At 41.8% G+C, this 22,731-nt stretch overlaps 1 protein-coding gene across 7 annotated transcripts in view; it reads left to right on the forward strand.

The window, feature by feature from the left end:
- MAP3K20 (mitogen-activated protein kinase kinase kinase 20) overlaps positions 1-5,289 on the forward strand; it is a 180,929-nt gene extending 175,640 nt beyond the window's left edge. For all 7 annotated transcript variants that reach the window (XM_036084812.2, XM_036084813.2, XM_078071002.1 and 4 more), the window contains one exon: positions 3,232-5,289. In XM_036084812.2, coding sequence (XP_035940705.1) covers positions 3,232-3,932 — 701 coding nt within the window. In that variant the 3' untranslated portion in view covers positions 3,933-5,289. The remainder of the gene's footprint in view (positions 1-3,231) is intronic.
- The last annotated feature ends 17,442 nt before the right edge of the window (positions 5,290-22,731 follow it).

The following is a 22,731-nucleotide window of genomic DNA, read 5'->3' on the forward strand; positions in this document are numbered from 1 at the left end:
GACAGCATGCTGGACCTGTCTGCCTTTTCAACACAGTTGATTGGGTTCTTTTCTTTCACAATTAATCATGAGAAGACATTCTGGCTACCATGACTGACTTGGAGTTTTTACCAAGCTTTCTCAGCCACAAAACACATTTTCACATAACCTCTTATGGCATGCTGTTTCTATACTTGACTAACCCATATAATAGGTGTTGATTCTTACTAGCACAGAGCGCTACATTTCTAAGTTCTTTTATTTGCTAATTCAACCATCTTGTCTTGCATGCTTCCTATCATGCCTTTACAAGGACTTATTATAATAACTTTCCCATCCCAGTGAATTAATTTTTATAGGGCACATTTTACTTCTGTAGGGCTTTCATAGCCATGATCCTATTTGATCCCTACAACACTCTTGTGAAATCTGTGGGGGTCTTCTCTCTCCACTTCTGCAGTATTTTTCTCTTTTACTAAAAGCTGATTTTTTTTAAAAAAAGATTTTATTTATTTATTTGACAGAGAGAGACACAGCGAGAGAGGGAACACAAGCAGGGGAAGTGGGAGAGGGAGAAGCAGGCTTCCCGCTGAGCAGGGAGCCTGATGCGGGGCTCGATCCCAGGACCCTGGGACCATGACCTGAGCCAAAGGCAGACACTTAACAACTGAGCCACCCAGGTGCCCCTAAAAGCTGGTTTTCTGTTTCCCAACCCACATGACGCAAAATAGGTGGCAGCTGCCTCCAAGTTCATGGAGTTCAAATCCCACCACTTTGAGAATCACCAAATACTTCATCGGTCCCAATTCCAGATTCCCCAGAGTAAGACTTATTTGTGCTGTTTTTGTCCAAGCATTCTCCTCTGGACCAGTTAAGTCTCTCCTCAGGAGGAGGTGGTGGTAGGTGGCAGTACCCAGCGGGGGAGGCAGGTGGTGAGGACGCCCCCAGCGGGGGAGGCGGGTGGTGAGGACGCCCCCAGCGGGGGAGGCGGGTGGTGAGGACGCCCCCAGCGGGGGAGGCGGGTGGTGAGGACGCCCCCAGCCGGGGAGGCGGGTGGTGAGGACGCCCCCAGCGGGGGAGGCGGGTGGTGAGGACGCTCCCAGTGGGGGGATGCAGGTGGTGAGGACATACCCAGCGGGGGAGGCCGGTGGTGCACTGAACTGTAGCCATGTAGGTGGAGACAGGCTAGGGACATTCCCCAAAGAGGACAATGGGCAGAGGTCTAACAAGTGTCCTGCACCTCTCTGAAATCTAAATCTTTTGGGAGAAAGCAAATTATTTCTCTAAGACAGTTAGGAATGGTCAATACCCTTTAAACTCCCAGTGGAATGGCTTTGGATCAACCATTCCCTCTGATTATAATTAACAGGAGAGGTTGCAGGATAAAAGGAGGGCGTGACCTCCCTTTGGCTTACCCCAGTTTTAGCTAGTGTGCCTCCCTTCCTTCCTCCTCCTATTTCTTTTTCCCTTTTGATGTGCAGACTCAAAGGACACTACCTGGATCATTTAGGATATATTTTTTAGCAGCAAGTAACAGAAAACCCAACTTCCACTGGCTTCCTCCCAAATGGACCACTAATCCCAGGAACAGCAGCCTCAGGATCAATATGAACTTGTTAGAAATGCAGATTCTCAAACCCAACCCCAGACCTGATGAGTCAGAAACTGGGGGACCAGCAATGTAGGCATTCTAAAGTTCTGAAACCACGAGTTTTAACTGTAATAAAATGTGCTATTTTCTGTGCAAGTCCAGAAGAAGGCTGGGCTCAGGTGCAGTAAGAGCAGCTGGGTCGCCCATGTTAAGGACAATGAACAAACCTTTCCTTCTTTCCACTCTGCCATCCTCAGTCTGTTACCTTTGCCTGTGGCCTAGCTCCTCGCAGTCACAGCCATGGTGTAAAGATAAGGCAGTGTGCAGAGGACACGAGGGGCCGACGCCTTTCCTGCTCTCACGTTGAGGGGTGAGAAAGACTTGCCTACACACCCCCAGCAGATGATCCCTTGGGTTGCTTTGGCCAGAAACTGAGCAACATGTCCATTCCTGCCCACGACATCACTGCATCTGGCTCAGGCTAATCAAAGTCTGCCACCAGGGCCAGAATGTGGTCAGCTTCCCCCAGTGCACATGGCTCCATGAGGAGGCTGAACACCGAACAAAATCAGGGCTCTGTTAGAAGCGACAATTTCAGAGAAGTCAAGGGGAAGGCAAGAAGGCCCTGTGGTTGGGTGAAGCTGTGAGGAATGTCTGGACACAGGAGGTCACCTGTATTGGGACAAGTCACTCACCTCAGAGGTGTGGTCACCTGTGCAGGGCAGTGAGGGGGGCTGCTTGCTGGAGAGAGAAGTGAGCACGCTCTGTTCCTCTCCAGAAGCTCCTCCTGACAGGCATGGTGAGAATAGCTCAGGGAGGACTAGGAGTGAACTCAAGGATGTGGGCAATATGACTCAGGCCCTGGGGAAGGCAGAAAAGACCTTGTGACTTGCTTATTCACGGAAATAAAGGTGTGACTTGCTTATTCACGGAAATAAAGCTTACTAAATGGTTCTTGTTTATTTACATTTTCTTTTACCTTCTCTTCCTGTGTGCCATGAAGCTTCACTTTTCATGGGGGGAAAAAAAAAAAACATTTCTTATTCCTGAACCTCAGAATCTCTCCTCTAGAGATGTGAGCTGTCTTTCTTCCAGACAATCCCCAGCTGTCTCAACCACTGGAACCCCATTTCTTTTATCTGCATTAGGGTTCTTGAGGATTTAAAAGTGCCTGCTGGCAAAAAACCTTTCGTTTACTAAACATGCCCCTACCATCCAAACACATGCAAATAGCAATTTCTAGAAGTGATGACATGGCTAAGTGGGAAGAAGATGGGATTTAGATGCAGAAGAACCTGGAATTATTAGCTGAGTGACCTTAGGCAAGTTACCAGACCTCCTAAGCTTCAGTCTCCTGGTTTGTGGAGTAAGATTATTTGTACTTACCCTGAGACCATTGAGAGGAGTAAATGAGACCATGTAAGTAAAGCCTCTGCAATGAGGCCAAGCATATAGCATATACTCATTTAATGCAATGCCCTTATTTTTAAAGAAGTATTTATAATAATAAAGGAAATGTCCTTATACCTAGCCTAGAATTTCTATGAATGGTAAAGCTTGGAGCATCCTAAGCCGGCTTGAATTATCTTGAGACAGGCTTATGAATTAGGCACGCAGCTTTACTGTGGCTTAGAAGATGCTCATTTCCATTCCCTCTGCAGGTGCTGATCGCCAGTGGCTGGATACTCTGAGGTTGCGGCAGATTGCATCCAATACTTCTTTACAGCGTTCCCAGAGCAATCCCATTCTGGGGTCACCGTTCTTCCCCTATTTCAATGACCAGGATTCCTATGCTGCTGCTGTAAGGCGGACCCAGGTGCCCGTTAAGTATCAACAGATTACACCCATAAACCAATCCAGAAGCTCCTCTCCTACTCAGTATGGACTGACCAAAAACTTCTCTTCTCTACATCTCAACTCCAGGGACAGTGTCTTTTCCAGTCTTCCAACTGACAGCTCTTTAGAGAGGGGTCGATACTCAGACAGAAGAAAGAACAAATATGATCGTGGTAGCGTATCACTAAATTCTTCTCCTAGGGGAAGGTACAGTGGGAAAAGTCAACATTCCACACCTTCACGAGAAAGATATTCTGGAAAATTCTACAGGGTTTCTCAGTCAGCACTCAATACTCAGCAGTCACCTGACTTCAAGAGAAGCCCAAATGACTGCCATCGACCCAGGACCATACCAGGGATGCCTTTACACCCTGAGACTGACTCACGAGCCAGTGAAGAGGAGAGCAAAGTCAGCGAGGGAGGATGGACAAAGGTGGAATACCGTAAGAAACCTCACAGGCCCTCTCCTGCCAAGACGAACAGGGAAAGAGCCAGAGGAAACTACCGTGGAAGGAGAAACTTTTGATGAATTGAACTAGATGAGTTTTCCTACATAGGTTCTTTTCTTTTCTTTCTTTCCTTTTTTTTTTTTTTTTTTTTAAAGATGTAATGGATTTTAATAATATGATACCTTCAGACAGAATTAACAAAAAGACAACTTTTCCATTTTTGGATTTAGGAAATGCCTTCTAATTGAGACTACAGCCAAACCGGAGCTACAATGATGGATGTTGGTTGCCCAAGGATGATAACTAGACTTAAACATAACTATACATAGCCTCCCACCCCTGAATTAACATTTTGAGAGGAGATATGCCACCTTATTTCCCTAACCACTGCCATTCTGGTTAGCAGGGCCTGGATTAGGGTGATGTTAAGTAGGGGTCCTTGCCTTGGGTGCAGAATTTATGGGGAGCCAGAAAGCTCAGTAATCAAGATATATAATATTCTAATGCAATATTTAAATAAATGAAAATTAATGCAAAAAATTCTGTGATAAACAAAAAATCAAAATTCTCCATAAATATAGGATCAGTATTACTGATTTTTCCTCTTGTCTAAGGCTCCAATATGGCTTGGCAAGGCACTGTTACGGATCCTGTTTATTGAAAATTTTGATATTTTGTTCATCATGAATTTTTGCATTAATTTTTAAAATATTGCATTAAAATATCATTTATCTTGATTACTGAGGTGTTGGGGGCTTCTTGTTTTTCTTGAGGCCTCCTTAATTTTGTGCCTGAGGCAAGTGCCTCAGTCTTGACACTGCTGGTTAGTATTTATAGTAAGGTATTTGGATTTTTATCATGGTCAGAGCTGAAGTGATTTGGTTTGTCATTTTTAGACAATAAAAAAGGTTATTGAACTTAATGTTTATTGTGATGCATATCTCTTTCATTAAGACTCATCAGAAACCAAAGATCTAAAATTGCCTAGGAGATTTGTGGTTATTCCTTTCCCAAAGCTCCCAGGGACTGCTTTTGAATATTATTTTCTACATTTTACCAAAGGAGGAGCAAAGAGGGAAAAACAACAGTCCATAAAGACCTCCCGGAATGTCAGAAATCTAAAATCTGGAAGAAAACAGACACAGAGCAGGATAATAACGTCACAAGCCACAAGCCAAAGAAATTTTAAATTACCAACATCCTTGTTAGAGCAAGATGGTAAATACCATCCTTGCAGCAAAAAATCTCTAAGCAGCTGAGGGGGGTCGGGGGGTGGGTGGGGTGAAGGTAAATGGTGCAGGTGGGAGGAAACTGCCTGCAGCTTAGGGCAGGAATTGTGAGATACAACTTGTAAAATTCTTCATATTTTACAAATCAAAAAGTCGGGAGGTAACAAACTTATATGTCAAATAAATAAATGTTACTTTCAATATATTCTGAGATTCTGTTCAATATTCACTAACCCTGAATATCAAGTGTCCTTTGCCCTGCACAGGATTCTCAATGCTCTGGACAAGTTCGAATGACACACTGTAATTCCGTGGGGCTGAGTTCTCTTCAGTAGGAACCAGTCATCAAACTTGAGCGAATGCTCCCAGAGTAGCTGCCGTGCTCTGATAAGTGCCTGGGGCCTGGTGGGGAAAACTGTATTTGGGATGCATTAAAGTCAAGGTTATAGGAAATGACCTTTATTTACAAGGGAAGTTGTGACCTGAACATTGATTCGACAACTCGGTTTTGTAAGTTGTAGTACATGTTTGCCATCTGCATTTATAAGCAAAAACAATGGGGAGTGGTAAAATCAGAGGGCAAGGTACTCTCTTCCATCATGCATAACCCATGTCTCTAAGGTTGTAAGCTCCATTGTGGTCCTTTCTCACAAAGCTTATAGCAACTGCAGTCTGTTTTCAATTATTTTCTTCTTGTCCTTTGAGTTTAAATTTAAAGAAAAATAGACTAATAGAAAGTATGCTATCTTAATAGCATGCTGCTTCCAAATAGGCAATAAAATATTTTCTTTGATTAGAATTTTTGGTTAAGTGCCTGAACACAGAACAGAGTCTTAACTGAGTCACTCTAAAAGTATGGCTTTAATTATTAAACAAAATGGGCATTTTGGAGATTTAAGACTCTAGTTTAAAAAGTGTTATGCAAATGGTTGCTTGTTACAGGCTGTTTTTCTCCTCTTCTAGCTTTCTTGGGCTATGGGCTGGAGAATCCAGGCTGGTAGTGAAATGACTTAATGACCTCAGCCCTAGTTAGTATAGTAGCTGATCACACAGTGGTTATTCCAACAGCCCACAAAACTGACCACTTTGTAATATCTATTGGAAAAATACTTGTCAGTATCAATGCTCCCAGTCCAAAACCAGAATAAGAACATCCGGAATCTGTTTCTTAGTTATAAAGCAAAAGTAAGAGTTGTTCTTTTTTTTTTCTAATGATGTTTATTCTCCAAAAGTTGATTGCCAGGTTGAAAGATGAATATAAGTCAAGAACAGAGCAAGGATTAATAGGATTTTTTTTCCATCCAAGTAAATCAGTTGTCAGCAATGACAAACTATAGAACTTTGAAGAGACTGAAGTTAAAAAAAAAAAAAAAAAGATGATGATACCTGGGTGGCTCAGTCAGTTAAACGTCTGCCTTTGGCTCAGGTCATGATCCTAGGATCCTGGGATTGAGCCCCACATCGGGCTCCCTGCTCAGTGGGAAGCCTGCTTCTCCCTCTCAAATAAATAAATAAATAAAATCTTTTAAAAATAAAATAATAAAAAAGGATATTTTAAGAGAAAAATTACCTTAGAAACAAATTAAGAAAGTCTATCTTGAGTTGGGCATCTCTAAATGTGGGGATTTAGTGGTCCTTAAGTAGGCTTCTGATGGAATCTAGAACTGCCAAATCTATGTTGCTTGCTACCACAGAGGTAATGATTATTCCAGGCATAGCCCAGACAAAGCAAGATATTTTGCTCTTTGCAAAGTCACTGAATTAGCAATTCTATAGAAATAATCTGAGTCCTTTTTTTTTTTTTTTTAAGTAGGCTCCCCGATGTGCATGGAACCCAGTTCCAGGGTGGGGCAGGGGGCTTGAACTCAGGACCCTGATATCAAGACCTGAGCTAAGATCAAGAGTCAGATGCTTAACCAACTGAGCCACGCAGGTGCCCCTCTATAGAAATAGTCTGAATAATCAAATAATCCCAAATCTGTATAGGAAAACTGGAGATTATCGAGGACTACTTTAGAAATAAATACAAACTAGCAACTGTTTTCAACCAATTAATAATGAGTATAGTTCATAAAAATAATAAAAATTGAACTGCAATACTTAAGACTACTCATGGTAAAACTGAAAACAGTAAGATCTGACCTGGGGGGGAAATCAGATTAAGAAACAATGGCCACAAAAGAATCCTCACAGTGGCACAAGCGGTAATTGGTAAAATTTGGCATGAACAAAACAACTTTTGATATATAAAATCTTCAATGTAAAATTTAAATTGTAGAGAACTGGTCCCGTGGGGGAAAAATCAATGATAAAAAATTTAATATAAAAATGAGAAACAATTTTATTACGTTGGATAGAAAAATCAGGAAATTAACAATATTTACTTCATGAAATCCTTCCTTGAAAAAAAATTTTTTCATTAGTTGTACAGTTCTGATAAAAATATTTTATCCATATAGAGTCAAATGTCCTAGGGTTAAAACAGCAAAGTCAGAATGTCCAGTAGTTCAAAGTGGCAGAGTCAAAACATCTTGGACACAGCTCCAGGCATTCTGACTTCACGGAAACTTTTCCATTTCAGAAGTACCAACTAGTTCATAAGTCTTAGAAGTACATTCTCCATAATTTATCGTTCACCTCAACAAGTTGGTACAGATATGGCATGCTTCTGAAATTTGGCTGTCAGAAACCACTCAGTTATAGGATGCCACGATTGGGTTGTGCCAACTTGTTCAGGATGTAGCTCATTGAAATTGTAAATTATAGACACTGTCATTAGGAGGCTTGTAAAATCTCTTGCCACCACTGGCTTTGAGAAGCTACAGGTGGGCCAGGATGCCCTGGGGACGTCAGAACATAAGAGCTGGGCCTACCACCTCTGTCTATCTGCTATTACTGAAACTGGTTTATAAGACTGCAGAGGAGGAAACAAACGCCAGATCCATGGTCCAACTTGTCAAGACTTTAGTGTAGCAGGCTCCAGTGACTTCTTGCTCAATTGCCCTTTCCCTTTGACTAATGAGCTGGCCAAATAATGCATGGCTGAATCAAGAGGGTCACAGAATGAAGACGACTTGTGACCTCATAGTTCATTCATTCAAAACTAAAACCAGTATTTATCTCCAGAACCAATGATCCATATCCTCAGCAGTCCCCCCAAAATGTGTTCCTTACCACCTACAGGAATCTCACTCAGGCCTCAAGATCCCAGAGACGTCCTGCTTCTCCCTCCACAGTTCCAGCCATTTTCCCCATTCTGTACCCCTCTTGCGGGCCTTTTATCACTCACTTCCTTGCACCATTACTTAACCCTTCAAACCCACTCCCCTGAAGGTCCTCTGTGGGAACAGTGCAGTGCTGCCCAAGAATGTGTTGATAGGGAAGCAACACTAACCTCCGATATTTAATCAGTGGAATGGCCACAAATGGTGCAACACCCCTCAGGCCTGAAAAACATGTTTGCAAATCAGACTGAAAGTACGAAGCAATCCAAAGAGAGCATGAGTCTTTTAGAGGTGGTGCGAGGGTTAAGGGATAGGTGTGGAGACAGCCAGAGGTGGTCAGTCTTGGAAGGCCAGAATAAGGTGACCCACAAAGGAAAAGGTTAGGCTTTACTATCCATGCCAGGCCTTCATGCAGGGCGCAATGTGTCCAGTCGTTCGTGGAGACCCCTTAAGCAGGACAATATTATCCAGCAGAGCCCTTTCCAAACTGACATGAGAATCCACTCAGTTGGGGAAATCTGAACTTGCCATGGAGATGGTCATATGGTCCCGCTCCTGCTTACCTCTTCTGCATCTCCCCACAGCAATCAAATACTATGCTGTAGCCACACTGAACTGCTCCCATGTTCCCTCTTGTCTTCGAAATGTTTAATCCCTCCATGCAGCTTCCCCTGCACTGAGCGGCTAGGTCATCCTTTAGCTCTCTGCTAAGACATCACTGCCTCGAGGAGACCTTCTCAGATCCCCAGGTCTGGGTAAGGCCCTTCCTCATGAGAATGTTTTGGTTACTCAATCATATGTATCCCCACTGTTATAATTGTCCCCAAATTTGTTTATCTGTATTCCTTACTAGACTATTAGATCTATGAGGGCAGGGACTGTGCCTTTCTTGATTACCAGTGTGTCTCTAACACACAGTTGGTACTCAGTCTATTTGCTGAATGAATGCATTGATTAGTTTATTAATCAGACTAACAAACAATTAAATCATCTAAATTCTTGTTCTAATCCTATGCTCATTAAGTGACCTTAACAGGAGTCTCCAGCCCACTTTAGAGTTGTATTTCTGGTGTTAAAATAATTGCCATTCGGACTTTATACATCAGTCTTTTGTGAGCTTTGCCAGTGTGAGTTGGCCCCTGAGAATAACTCTGTGACACTGATTAAATTTGGGGCTTATCACTGACAGCAGACTGTGGATATGCCAAGTGCCCCAAGGAAATCGTTAGCTCAAGAAGCAGCTCTTTGTATCATAGTGAACTTTACATACTTTCCATTTTGAATTTCTAGAGTATAGCACTATAAACACGGGCTCTCAATAAAGACTTGCCACGGGAATAAAAAAAAAAGGAAAAACAGATATACTATGTATGTTAAAGAAATTCAAACATAGACATTGTCTTTTTAGACATTATAGAGTCTCACTACAAGGCTTTCCTTTCCAGAGGCCCAAAGTTCTGTCTTTTTAATGACTAGCAATTGTTCCTAATCCTCGTGCCCTTTCCAGTGCGGCTGTGACTGCTTCTGAAAGTACATAAAGCTTACTGCAAGTCTGACCTGGCAGTTTTCCTTTCTCATACCCAAAGGTACCAGGAGCATTCCTGATGCCAGATGATGCCTGCTTTCTGGCTGAGACTGGGGGAGGCTTGACGTTGCTGCAGGGACAATTCAAGATCTGTCAGCTGGTTGTGGCTGATTATCAAGATGTCCAAACTGGCTCCTTTGCTATGTGTAAGCAATTTAATTTTGTGCCTAATTTTAATCTGCAGTGTACTGTATGTCTACATCTGCTGTGTTAAAGCATTCATTAGCATTTAAAGGGGGAGCTGATGGTATTGATCACTCTTATTAAAACCAAAAACAGTCATTCGGCAGTAACTGATGAGCATTCTCTTCAACTGCTGAAGTCACAGCCAAAGTTTATGTACTCAAAACACCGGCAGAAATGGAAAATGCAGTATTAAAGCAGGGATATTAAAGTGGCATCTGTTAGAAGCATTTACGGTTTGCCACCACCCACCCAGCCCCTCGGCTTCCCAGATTATGAGCTTCTCCATCACAGGAAACTTCATTTTTTCCTGAATTTCACCACCAGGCACAGTGCCTGGCACAGAATAGGTTCTCAATGAAGTTTTTGATGAGTGAATAAATGAAGGAATGAAGGTGAACTAACCAGCGCATGTTACATAAACCCTCTCTGCGTGAATATATATATATTTTTAAAGATTTTATTTATTTATTTGAGAGAGAGAGAGAGAGAATGAGAGAGAGAGCACATGAGAGGGGGGAGGGTCAGAGGGAGAAGCAGACTCCCTGCTGAGCAGGGAGCCCGATGTGGGACTCGATCCTGGGACTCCAGGATCATGACCTGAGCCGAAGGCAGTCGCTCAACCAACTGAGCCACCCAGGCGCCCATGAATATATTTTTCTTACAGACATTGTAACAGCTATATATTGCTGTGTAATAAATCACCTCAAAACTTTCAGTGGCTTAACGTAAGAATAAACATCTGTCATCTCACATAGTTTCCGTGGTCCAGGAATTTGGGAATGGCTTAGCTGGCTGACGCTGGCTCAGGTTTCTGATGAAGTGTTAGTCAAGGTGTTCACCAGAGCTACCTTCACCTGAAAGCCTGCCTGGGGCTGGAGGGTCTGCTGCCAAGACGGTTCTCTCACACGGTGTTGGTTGTTGGCAGGAGGCCTCCGGTCCTCTTCATGGGGGTATTTCTACATACTCACGTATCCTTGTGACACGGTGGCTGGGTTCCCCCAGAGAGAGTGAGCAAGAAAGTAGGGGGAAAGCCACAATATCTTTTATGACTTAGCCTCAGAAGTCACACATAGTCACTTCCCATAATATCCTACTGTTCACACAGGTCAGCCCTATCAGCATGGGCGGGGACGACCCAAGGGTGCGAACACCAAGAGCTGAGAGTCACTGGGTCACCTTGTAGGCTGGCTACCACAGACATCATTACAATCTCTGTACTACCCCCCCCCCCCAACTGCGGTTTGAGGTCTTTCTCTCTGAGCTTTGCCTTTTCTGCCTCTTTTACATTTTCCCAGAATCTGAAATTTGAACCTGAACATGCTTCAACTGAGTGTTAGAGCAGGAAGGCATCATGAAGACCGTCAGACGTTCAGTGCCCTCACTTTACAGATGGAGAAACCAAAGCCTGTTGGAGCAACATACCCACCCAGCAATTCAGCCAGCCACACGCAAAGGCAGGCAGAGCTCAAGGCCACCCCTCGAGGCTCCCCTCTACACTTTTCTCATGGAAGCCTGTGTTTTACAAAATGTTTGATCACATGTGAAACTGGTGCTGCTGAGGTCTGGCAGCTATCAGTTAACACTTACTTTACTTTGGTACAGTTGGATCGTCTTAAGTCTCCACAGCAACTGGGGGAGTCTTTGTGGATTAGGAGGTATGACTAAATGCTTCTAAAAAACCATCAGGGCAAATACATTTCCTCTGTCTTTCATCAGACCTTTGTTGGTTTCCTCTGGATTTCTGGTGCTTTAGACAGAGCATCTCTTTTATGGAAAAGTATTCCTAATAAGGTGGTCTGCAGAGTACCTTTTAATGCTCAATTCAGTCAAGCAAACATTTGCCAAGGTCCTACTGTGTGTTCGACACTGGCCCTGCATTCTGTGTGATTTCCACTGTAAATTCAGAAACAAATCTCAGAGGTAGGGGGAATTATTTTTCTAGAGACTAAATTAGAAAGATAAAATGGAAAAGAGATACCATTTATTTTGTGGACCAGGAATAATACCTTCCCCACGTCTTTGTGGTTCTTTGGTTCTTTCTGCACACCAGCCCCGTCTCCCCTTCCTCTCACTGCATTTCATCCTGGCCTGGGGCACCTGTGCCTCTGAACTTCCAGGTTCTCAGGACTTAGCTTACACAACTATTCTTTGTCTTATTTATTTATTTATTTTTTAAGATTTTATTTATTTGAGTGAGAGAGAAGGAGAGACAGTGAGAGAGTACAAGTGGGGAGGAGAGGGAGAAGCGGGCTCCCTGCAGAGCAAGGAGCCCGATGTGGGGCTCGATCCCAGGACCCCGGGATCATGACCTGAGCCAAAGGCAGACGCTCAACCAACTGAGCCACCCAGACGCCCCTATTCTTTGTCTTAAAAAAAATGCCTAAAAATCACTAGTTCCTGCGTTTAATATAAAACACTCAAAATGACCCATCCTTAAATTTGAGCCATTATAGCAAATCACAGTTTTATGTTATCAAAGAATCAAAATGAGTTTACTGAAAATGAGAGATCCAATGCTAGGTGGCCAATTTTCAGAAATCCCACACTTCTTACCAACGTACAGATGAAGTTCCGGGCAAACTCAAAGGAAAACAACACCATCTGCTTGTTTTACAGAGGTTTCATGATAAGAAACAGAGTCCTATCCTAGCTAGTTCAAACACAATTAAATTTATTTTAATGTAATATAAAATATATCATGGAAGAAATAATTGTGATTAGAGTTAACTTTCATTGACTGATCACTATGTGCCCAGTCTCATTCGAAGCCCTTCCCTCATTAATCTTCATAATCAACCCTATGAGGTAGACTCTATTATTATGTCCATTTTACAGGTGAAGAAACTGAGGAATAGAGAGGTTAGCTGTTTGCCCAAAGTAATTCAAGAAGTGGCACTGCAACAGGGTGTGACCCCACATAGACTGGTGCTGGAGGGTTGCTCGGAATTCAAGGTAGCTCTCAGTATCCGGGTCAGGTCACTGGATCCTTGTCGCCATGCTCTACCATTAATGCGACTCAGCTACGCTCATATGGCTGCTGCTTTTCTATGGCACCAACGTCTGATGTTTGCTGCTCTCCTGTATTTTAGTCTGCACCAATAAGGCTTCCCATCACTGATGCCTCCTCATAAACGTTCAGCTACAGCTCCTACCTTTAACTGGTAATAATTCCTTCCATATTCCTTGTTTCAAAGTCCCCAAAAAAGAGACCGATTCAACTTGGCCCAGCTCATGTTTCTGAGATAGACCTGAGAAGTCACAGGTTGCTCAGCAGACCCTAGGCTGGCTAGGTGCCCTCCCTGGTCCTGTGGCCCTATCAAGAGGAGTGTGAGGATGGCATAAGATAGCAAGTATGGCCATCTAGGCTGTAAGGTCTTGTAGCTGCAAGAATTTCTCTTAAAACAGGGTATAGGCATACTTTTGCAGCACACTTATCCTCTGATATCTAATCTACACCGTTTACTAGAAGAGCATATTCCAAGTAATTGGCCGAGTTTAATAAGTATTTTTTGGTGGCATTTATAAACTATACCAAGAAAATTATGCAGATAAAAAGTTCTGCTTTGTAAACAGACTGGATTGTGAGTAGGAAACCTATACCTCCTCCTGTGTCTCTCCTTCACTCTCACATGACTACCACACTCATAACACTTCTGACACCAGATGTGTGGTGCTTTTTGCCCACACTGAGCAATTCTGCAAATCCAGCGGGGTGTCCTACAATTTGACTCAGTTCTGACACTATATTCCTAGAGATCCCACAGGTTAAGGGCTCAGCGCGCAAGACTGCTCCCCCTCACTTCAGACGCCAATCATGAGTCCAGGTTGTCACCTGTGCTTCTGACCAGCTATACGTTGGAGGTTCCCAGGCCGCGTCCTTGGGTTCAATAATTTGCTAGAGCAGCTCACAGAACATGGGAAAACAGTTGACTTATTATTTACCAGTTTATCATAAAAGGATCTGATAAAGATACAGATCAACATCCAAACAGAAGAGATGCAAAGGACAAGGCATGTGGGAAGGGGCACAGAGCTTCCCTGTCTCTTTGGGTATGCCACCCTCCCAGCACCTCCATGGGTTCACCAACCCCCAAGTTCTCCAAACCCCCTACTACTGGGATTTTTATGGAGGCTTAATTATGTAGGCATGATCAATTATTAACTCCACTTCCAGCCCCTCTCTCCTCTCTGGAGAATGGGTGATGGGGCTGAAAATTCCAAGCTTCTAAATCAAGAGTAGATCTTTCTTGTGACAAGCCCCCACCCAGGAGCACACTGAGAATCTCCTCATTAGAACAGACATTCCTATCACCCAGTAAATTGCAAAGGATTGAGAAGCTTAGTGTCAGGAACCAGAATCAAAACAAAATATTAGAACAAAAGATGCTCCAAGGTGCTCTTCTTACTTAGGAAATTACAAGGGTTTTAGGAGCTCTATGGCAGCAACCAGGACCAAAGACCAATATATATATTTCCTATTATTTCACAGACTGGGTAACTTTATATACCAAAGTATAATCAATTCAAACCAATATTTAATTGAGCACCAACTATGAGTAACATCAAGGATTAACTTCCTAAGAGTAGGAATAGAGTTTGTAGGATTTGAGAGCTAGGAAAAACTTACTGTTCCACTCAATGTGTTCCCAAGTGTCCCCCAAACTGGGGTCAGATGTATTCTAAAGGTCACACATTCTTTAAGAAATCTTAAGTTTTGTGTTTGTATTCTAATAATAATCTAAACAATATATGAGCACATTTTGGATCATCTGCATGGCCACTTCAAATCTATGTACTGCCATGCAATTTTGGTATTTGAGGTCCGTTTTTGTTCATTCTAAATAGCATCAAAATTCATTTTGGTGGGCAAATGATAAAAGGAAAACTTGACATACATGAACTACATTTATGCCAAAACTCACTGCACACAGGTTTAGTTTCCCGGTGGTTAGACCAGAGAAAAATGGTAACAGAATTGAGTAAGTGAAGGCACTATATTCATGATGGGAACAACAACTTTACTTCAAAAATCATTCTTCATACCAGTTAATGTGCTCAAGTTTGATTTTCAGCTTATAAATTCATTTGGGTTGTACAGTTGAATGACAATTACTATATGAGGCAAGAAGTATATGCTTTTTGGGTGGTGGTATTTATTTTTAAGTAACATTATAACCAAAATAATTTATTAAATAATTCTTAATAATTTAATTTTCTTTTTAATAATAGTAATTTAGTTTTTAGAATTTCATAATTCTTTTCCTTTTTTTTAAAGTTTTTATTTATTTATTCCTTTAAGTAATCTCTACTACACTCAATGTGGGGCTAAACTGATGACCCTGAGATTGAGTCATATGCTCCTCTGACTGGGCTAGCCAGGCGCCCCAATTCTTTTCCTTTTAAAAGAAGAACATATATTACTAAAGTCTGAGGAACATTGATTTAGGTTAACCCTACTAATTTTCAGATGGAAGGCACAAGGCCTGAAATACAAAGAAACCTCTGAGCTACCTAAGATAGGCACTATGACATATTCATCCCAAGAGCCCAGAACTTGGATCCTCAGTAAACCATTATTAAACTCAAGTGCCCAGGACCATGGCAAGATGGTAACAGAGTCAGGATTAGCTTTTTATACCTATCTTCTTTCCTAGACCCCACCCTGGGAGGCCTGTCAGTCCTTGCCTAGCTGGGTCACCTGTGACTTTCTGACTTTTTTTTTTAATTTAAATATATTTGACATATATCATTGTAAATTTAAAGCATGCAACATGTTGGTTTGATACATTTATATATTATTTGCCATTGTAATGATAATTAGCACCTTTGTCATATCACAAAATTATCATTTCTTTTTAATGGTTGGAATAATCAAGATCTAGTCTCTTAGCAAGTTTGATGATGATAATACAATATTGTTGTCTATGTTCACTATACTGTGCATTGGATCTATAGAACTTATTTACTACTTGTTGCAAGTTTGGGCCCTTAAACAACATCTCTCCTATCTCTACCCCTCACCGCCACCCAGCCCCTGGTAACCATTATTTTATTCTCTATTTTTATGAGTTTGGCTTTTTTATTATTATTTTTTTTATTTTAAAGATTTATGTATTTGAGAGAGAGCGTGCAGGCGCAGGAATAGGGGAGGGGCAGAGGGAGAGGGAGAGAGAATCTCTTGATTCTCTTGAGCACTTGAGTTTAATAATGGTTTACTGAGGATCCAAGTTCTGGGCTCTTGGGATGAATAGGTCATAGTGCCTATCTTAGGTAGCTCAGAGGTTTCTTTATATTTCAGGGCCTTGTGCCTTCCATCTGAAAATTAGTAGGGTTAACCTAAATCAGTGTCCCATCAGACTCCCTCCTGAATGGGGAGCCCCCCAGCACTGGGCTTGATCTCAGGACCCTGAGATCAGGACCTGAGCCAAAACCAAGAGTCAGATGCTTAACTGACTGAGCCACCAAGGCGCCTTGAGTTTGGCTTTTTTAGATTCAACATATAAGTGATGTCATACAGTATTTGTCTTTCTCTGACTTGTTTGGCTTAGCACAATGTCCTAAAGGTCCATTCATGTCATTGCAATGGCAGGATTTCCTTCTTTCTTGTGGCTGAATAATATCCCATTGTACATACACCACATCTTTTCTACTCACCCACTGACCAGCACTTCGGATGTCTCCAATATCTTTGCTAATGTGAATAACAAGGCAATGAACATAGAAGTGCAGATATCTCTTCAATATCCAATTTTCATTTCCTTTGGATATATACCCAGAATTAAGATTGCTGGATTGTAAGGTGTATCTATTTTTCATTTCTTGAGGAACTACATACTGCTTCCCATTAGTTTTCCAACGTCCTTTTCCTGCCTTTTTTCCCTCTCCTATTCTCAGTAGTAGCAACAATTGCAACTACAATTTTAACTATAGTTTGCTTACTTGGGGCGCCTGGGTGGCTCAATCTGTTGAGCGGCTGCCTTCAATTCTGCTCAGGTCAAGATCCCATGATCCTGCTCATCGGGGAGTCTGTTTCTCCCTCTGCCCCTCCCCCAACTTGTATTTTCTCTCTCTCTCAAATAAATAAAATCTTAACTATAGCTTACTATGTGCCTGGTGCTTTATAAACATTACCCTGTTTAATGTTTAACTAGACTTCTCAAATCTTAAACTGTCTTCAGTTTTGTTTTGTTTTACCATTTTGTTTTTCCCAGGTCTTTGTCCCTTAGAGGTATTCTGTTTTGTTTTGTTTTAGCTCAGCAGCTTTTCAAAATGAATGGCTGCTGCATGTTCCTGAAGGCTGGCACTTTCAACCTGAATCATGCTGGTCTGCTGAATTAATGATACTTGTCTCCTGAATTAATGATACTTGTCCAGTCATTACCTTAAGAGCTTTTTGTTGTCTTTAAAGAGAGAGAGAGTTCATTTTGCTTCAGATAGAGCTGTGGTGATCTGGTGCTCAATACAAGCCAGTTTACATGCTAGTGAAAACCTCTGCTTTTAGTGTTCAGCTGTGAGCTGCTTTCCATAGTCAGGTTCCCCGGAAGAAAACATCCCTCCTCTTCTCTCAACCCATCATTTTTCATAGACAGGTTTTTCAAACACAGACCGGAAAAGTACCAAATGTAACAATGTTCTTCCTTTCTGCAGTGCTTTATGGCCATGCCACAAATGCTGGGCCCCATACCCAAGGCCGCCGCTGTGTTGAAAACCCTTATCTCTGATCTACAAAGGCGAAAAGATTTCCCTGTGGTATTAGAAACACCTAGAGTGTTGTCTAAATTGGAATACAGGAGAACTTAAGTTTAGTCTTTAATTCAAATAAACCATTGTGGTTCCATTCACAACACTGTCATTACAAGACTGATTCCAATGATAGCTACAGAAAAAGTAGAATGAGTGCTGTAGGGGAGGAAAAAGTTTTTCTCATCCCTCTTACAGTCTCTGGCTGGGTCTGAAAATTAAACTGACAAAAACGGATTAACAGGAGAAAAGCATACAATTTATAATAACAGAAAAATTTCCCTAACTTGATGTGTATCTTAAAAGAGAATTTCTCAGAAGATCGCTATTCCCCCAACCCCACTGCGAATCTGTTACATGCGATGGGTATCTCAAACTTTGTTAACAAGTTATTTTTGTTAACAAATTATACTAAATAAAGTCTAGGCATATCTAAAAGGTATATTTTTTTCTGTAGTTCCTGTAGGGGAGAAACACTTTTCCTTTCTTCCCTTCTAGTTTCTTTGGTCTAATAATTAAGTTCACATTGGACAGGCTGACAGGAGAAAAACAAATTTAATTTCATATGCACAGGAATCCCAAAGCTATGGGTCTCCCAGACAGGCAATTGAGGTTTATATCCCATTCTCAGGTGAGGAGAAGCGGGCAGAGGTCTAGGACTTCAAAGGTAAGGAAGACAACTCACAGGAAGGTGGGAAGAGCAGACGTTGGTAAACAAATGTTTGCTGAGCAGAGCAGTCTTTCTAATGTAAAAAGTTATCTCTGGGGGTGCCTGGGTGGCTCAGTCGTTAAGCGTCTGCCTTCGCTCAGGTCATGATCCCAGGGTCCTGGGATCGAGCCCCGCATTGGGCTCCCTGCTCCGCGGGAAGCCTGCTTCTCCCTCTCCCACTCCCCCTGCTTGTGTTCCTGCTCTCGCTATCTCTCTCTCTGTCAAATAAATAAAATCTTAAAAAAAAAAAAAAAAAAGTTATCTCTGGTAATAGCTCTTTTGCTGGTCTGTCCCCCTATCTAAATTCTCATAGGCAGTTAAGGGAAACGTAAATAAAAAAGAAAACTTCCTGGTCTGTTAGGTCTTGATTGCCTTCAGCTCAAAATAATCCACATGCCAAAGGCACATTTTGGAGTCACATATTCTGCCGCATGTCACTCCCTAGCATTGAAGTTATATCCAAACTGAAAAGAATGACTTCATGTTGATTCTAGTTTAAAAACAAATTATTGAGAACATGAAAACCTAAAAAATAACGCACTGGTTATCAACACACACTCTGGAGTTTGCTGACTGCAGCATTTGGAAAAACAACACGATGCCATTAACAGGCAAGGGAAGGAGAAGAAATCCCATCACTTCTGCACTTACAGGCTTTGACCTTTAACACTGGGCACATTTGTAAATTCGCCAAAGTCAAGCTGGGTTGAGGGTAAGAAGGCCACCTTTAGCTCAATGGGTTGTTGGACCCACCACTGAAAGTACTGGCTCATTTACCAAAGTAAATAGAACTGAAAAGACAAAAAAAAACACACACACAAAATAAAGAATTCGAACTTAAAAAAAAAAAAAAAAGATTTATTTATTTGACAGAGAGAGAGAGAGACAGTGAGAGAGGGAACACAAGCAGAGGGAGTGGGAGAGGGAGAAGCAGGCTTCCCGCAGAGCAGGGAGCCCAATGCGGGGCTCAATCCCAGGACCCTGGGATCACGACCTGAGCCGAAGGCAGACGCTTAATGACTGAGCCACCCAGGCACCCCGAATTCTGACTTTTTTTTTAGGTCATCCTAGAGATATATTTTTTCTCCTGCCTGAAGGGTAGCCAAATGTGCCACCCCAACACAAGCCTCTTTAGTATAAGGATTATGTTAAGCTAACCATTTTTAAGAAACTGCAGAAGCAGGAGAAGCTCTGAAGAGTAGATGTTACCCTTTTGTAAGGAAAATCTACATTTATAAAGGAAATTTACATTAGAAAGGGGCCTGCACCAGGAAGAGAGCTATTACCTGATAACTTTTTCACCTGAGGGACTTACCAGTAGGACATTTGTTTACCAAACCTCTCTCTTCTCACCTTCCCCTGAATTGCTTCTCCCTTTGAAGCCCCAGCCTTTATCCCCGTGCTTAGCTCAGGATGATATACATCTCAATTGTCTAGTCACTTTTTGAAACTCTTATTTTTGTGAGACTCCAGTATGAATGTATGTAATTAAGCTGGTTTTATTTTTCTCCTATTAAATTGTCTTCTATTATGGGGGTGGGGGGGAAGGTCTTGGCCAAGAACTCAGAAGGGTAAAGAGAAAATTATTTTTCCTCCCCTATATCACCTTGAAAGCAAAGCCCTTAGCTCTTATTTCATTAAGATTACTACAAAATAAGAATAAGATAAGCATCTTTTCTTTTTTTTTGAGAGAGAGAGAGGGAGAGAGGCGAGGGTAGGGGCAGAGGGAGAGGGAGAGAGAGAGAACCTTAAGCCGGTTCCACACCCAATGTGGAGCCTATGCAGGGCTCGATTCCAGGACCCTGAGATTATGACCTGAACCGAAATCAAGAGTTTGACGGTTAAGCAACTGAGCCACCCCGCCGCCCCTTTAATAAGTATCTTTAAAAGATAAAGGGTATATATGTAAAGTGTTCCGTTCACACCTGGCTCCCACCATGGGCTCAATATATTATAGCGATAATCATTTTGTCATTAGTATTTTATTATATCTTAAAACTCAAATTAAAATGGCTAGGCCTGAGATGAAAACAGCTAACGCCCAGGTGAGCCCTAACATATCTGTTGTACTCTTGTTTGTTCATCCTTGCTCACACCATTGTCCCCAGCTCTTTTCTTTGTTTTGTTTTTATATTGCTTTAAGGATGCTGTAGTAGTGGTAGGTCAAATTTTAAATTCCTTAAAAGTTTACAATCCAGTTGGCTTTCCAACTAGAAGAAATACACCTGTTGCCTCTAAGCCTTGGCTATTTTAAGGATTGTACATTAGGGACTCGGTTGCACAAGTTTTATGTTCCTAAACACTAAATACCATGGTAGCTTGGTAAATTGCAAAATTCTATAAATTTTTAATGGATCCCAAGATTCTAATCTGGTATTATTGCACAAAGAAGTTTAAAGGTGTGTATGTGATGGGGCACCTGGGTGGTGCAGTTGGTTAAGCATCCGACTCTTGGTTTCAGCTCAGGTCCTGATCTCATGGTCGGGATCATGGTCGGGAGATCTGGCTCCGCACTCAGCACGGAGTCTGCCTGAGATTTTCTCTGCCCCTCCCTCTCCCTCTGCCCCTCCCGCTAGTGTGTGCATTCTCCCTCTCTCTCTAAAATAAGTCTTAAAAAAAAAAAAAAGTGTGCACGTGTGAAAGAAATCTGGAAAGATATACAGTAAAATATTTATCTCTGGGTAGTAGGATAACAGGCACTTTGTCTTTTCTCCTTGTTGTGCTCATTTAATACCTCAAAAATGAGAGTGAATTACTTGTATCTTTTTTTAGTTAAGAATGTACTTATGTAAACATTACAATTGAATATCTTTAGATAAACCTACTAGGGAGAGCTTTCTTTCTCCTCTGCCTGGTGGGTCCTTTTTGTATTTCACCAGGCTCTGAAGGAATCATACCAGCTACCCATGATGTGCCCACTTTGCTGTCCGCACCCTTAATTCCAGCCAGGCATCCTCAAAAGGTAACCAACAAACCTTAGTATAAATCAATACCACTGCTATTGAAAAGATCTCCGAATTCTTGCTCTATCAGATGTGAGCTGAGAATTTCATCTTTGAGACTGAGACAGCCCTAAATTTTAATTTGTCACTTAGGAGCTGTATCACGTAGGACACACATTCCCAACCTATAAAAATGGGTACAAGAATCCTGTCTTCACAGGAGAGTTGTGACTATTAGGGATGTGTATACAACTCCAAACAAAGTGCCTGGGCACGAGCCAGCATTCAACATGCAGTAGCTATACTTATGATTCTTCTCTGTAGGTACAACAGCAAGTGGTCCTTGTTCTTTCCACCACCAGCTAAGTATGAACATCTCTGAAAGACAGGCTCTCCTACACAGCCTTGCCAGTGAAAGGGAACCAGCCTGCACTCTTTGCTAATGAAATGATGAAGATGCATATACCTCTTAAGACAGTACTTTTTATATATCTATGTGTGAAACATGTAAAATCTGTACTTAGATCAACTGTTTATGCTCATCTAGCAGCTGATTAAATGACTACCAAATCATATATGTTACTGCTAGTCCCAGAATAACAAAGCTTTGTCCTGCTTACCCTTCTGATTTAGTAACCACCTGTATTCGTAAAGACCTTCTTGCTCTCTAAATAATTACACTGATAAAATACTTTATGGGCAGGGTTCATTTTCAGATTCAATATCTTGGAATCTTTTTTTTTTTTTTTTAGTTTTTGACATTTACCTTCTAAGTCTGTATCTCTAAAATTGTCAAGGCTACAGCCAAAGGCCTCTCAAATCAGACTGCCTTGGCTCAGATTCCAACTCACCATTTTCAAACCATGTGATTAAGTGACTTAACCCCACTGTTTTTCAGATTCCTCCCCAGTATAATAAGATAACCATAGTACCTATCCTATCTCATAAGGTAAAGTGCTTAGAACAGTGAGAGCCCAGCATACAGTAAGTAGCTATTATTATATGTGATCAATATTATAAAAGTGAAATACAGGGGCGCCTGGGTGGCTCAGTCAGTTAAGCATCTACCTTCAGCTAAGTTCATGATCCCAGGGTCTTGGGATCGAGCCCAGCATTGGGCTCCCTGCTTGGCGGGGGGCCTGCTTCTTCCTTTCCCTCTGATCCTCCCTGTCCTTCTCATACTCTCTTCTCTCTCTTTATCTCAAATAAATAAATAAAATCTTAAAATAAAATAAAAGTGAAATATACTCCACAAACATTT

This window comes from Halichoerus grypus, chromosome 4 (assembly GCF_964656455.1).
Source record: "Halichoerus grypus chromosome 4, mHalGry1.hap1.1, whole genome shotgun sequence".
Taxonomy (NCBI): Eukaryota; Metazoa; Chordata; class Mammalia; order Carnivora; family Phocidae; genus Halichoerus; species Halichoerus grypus.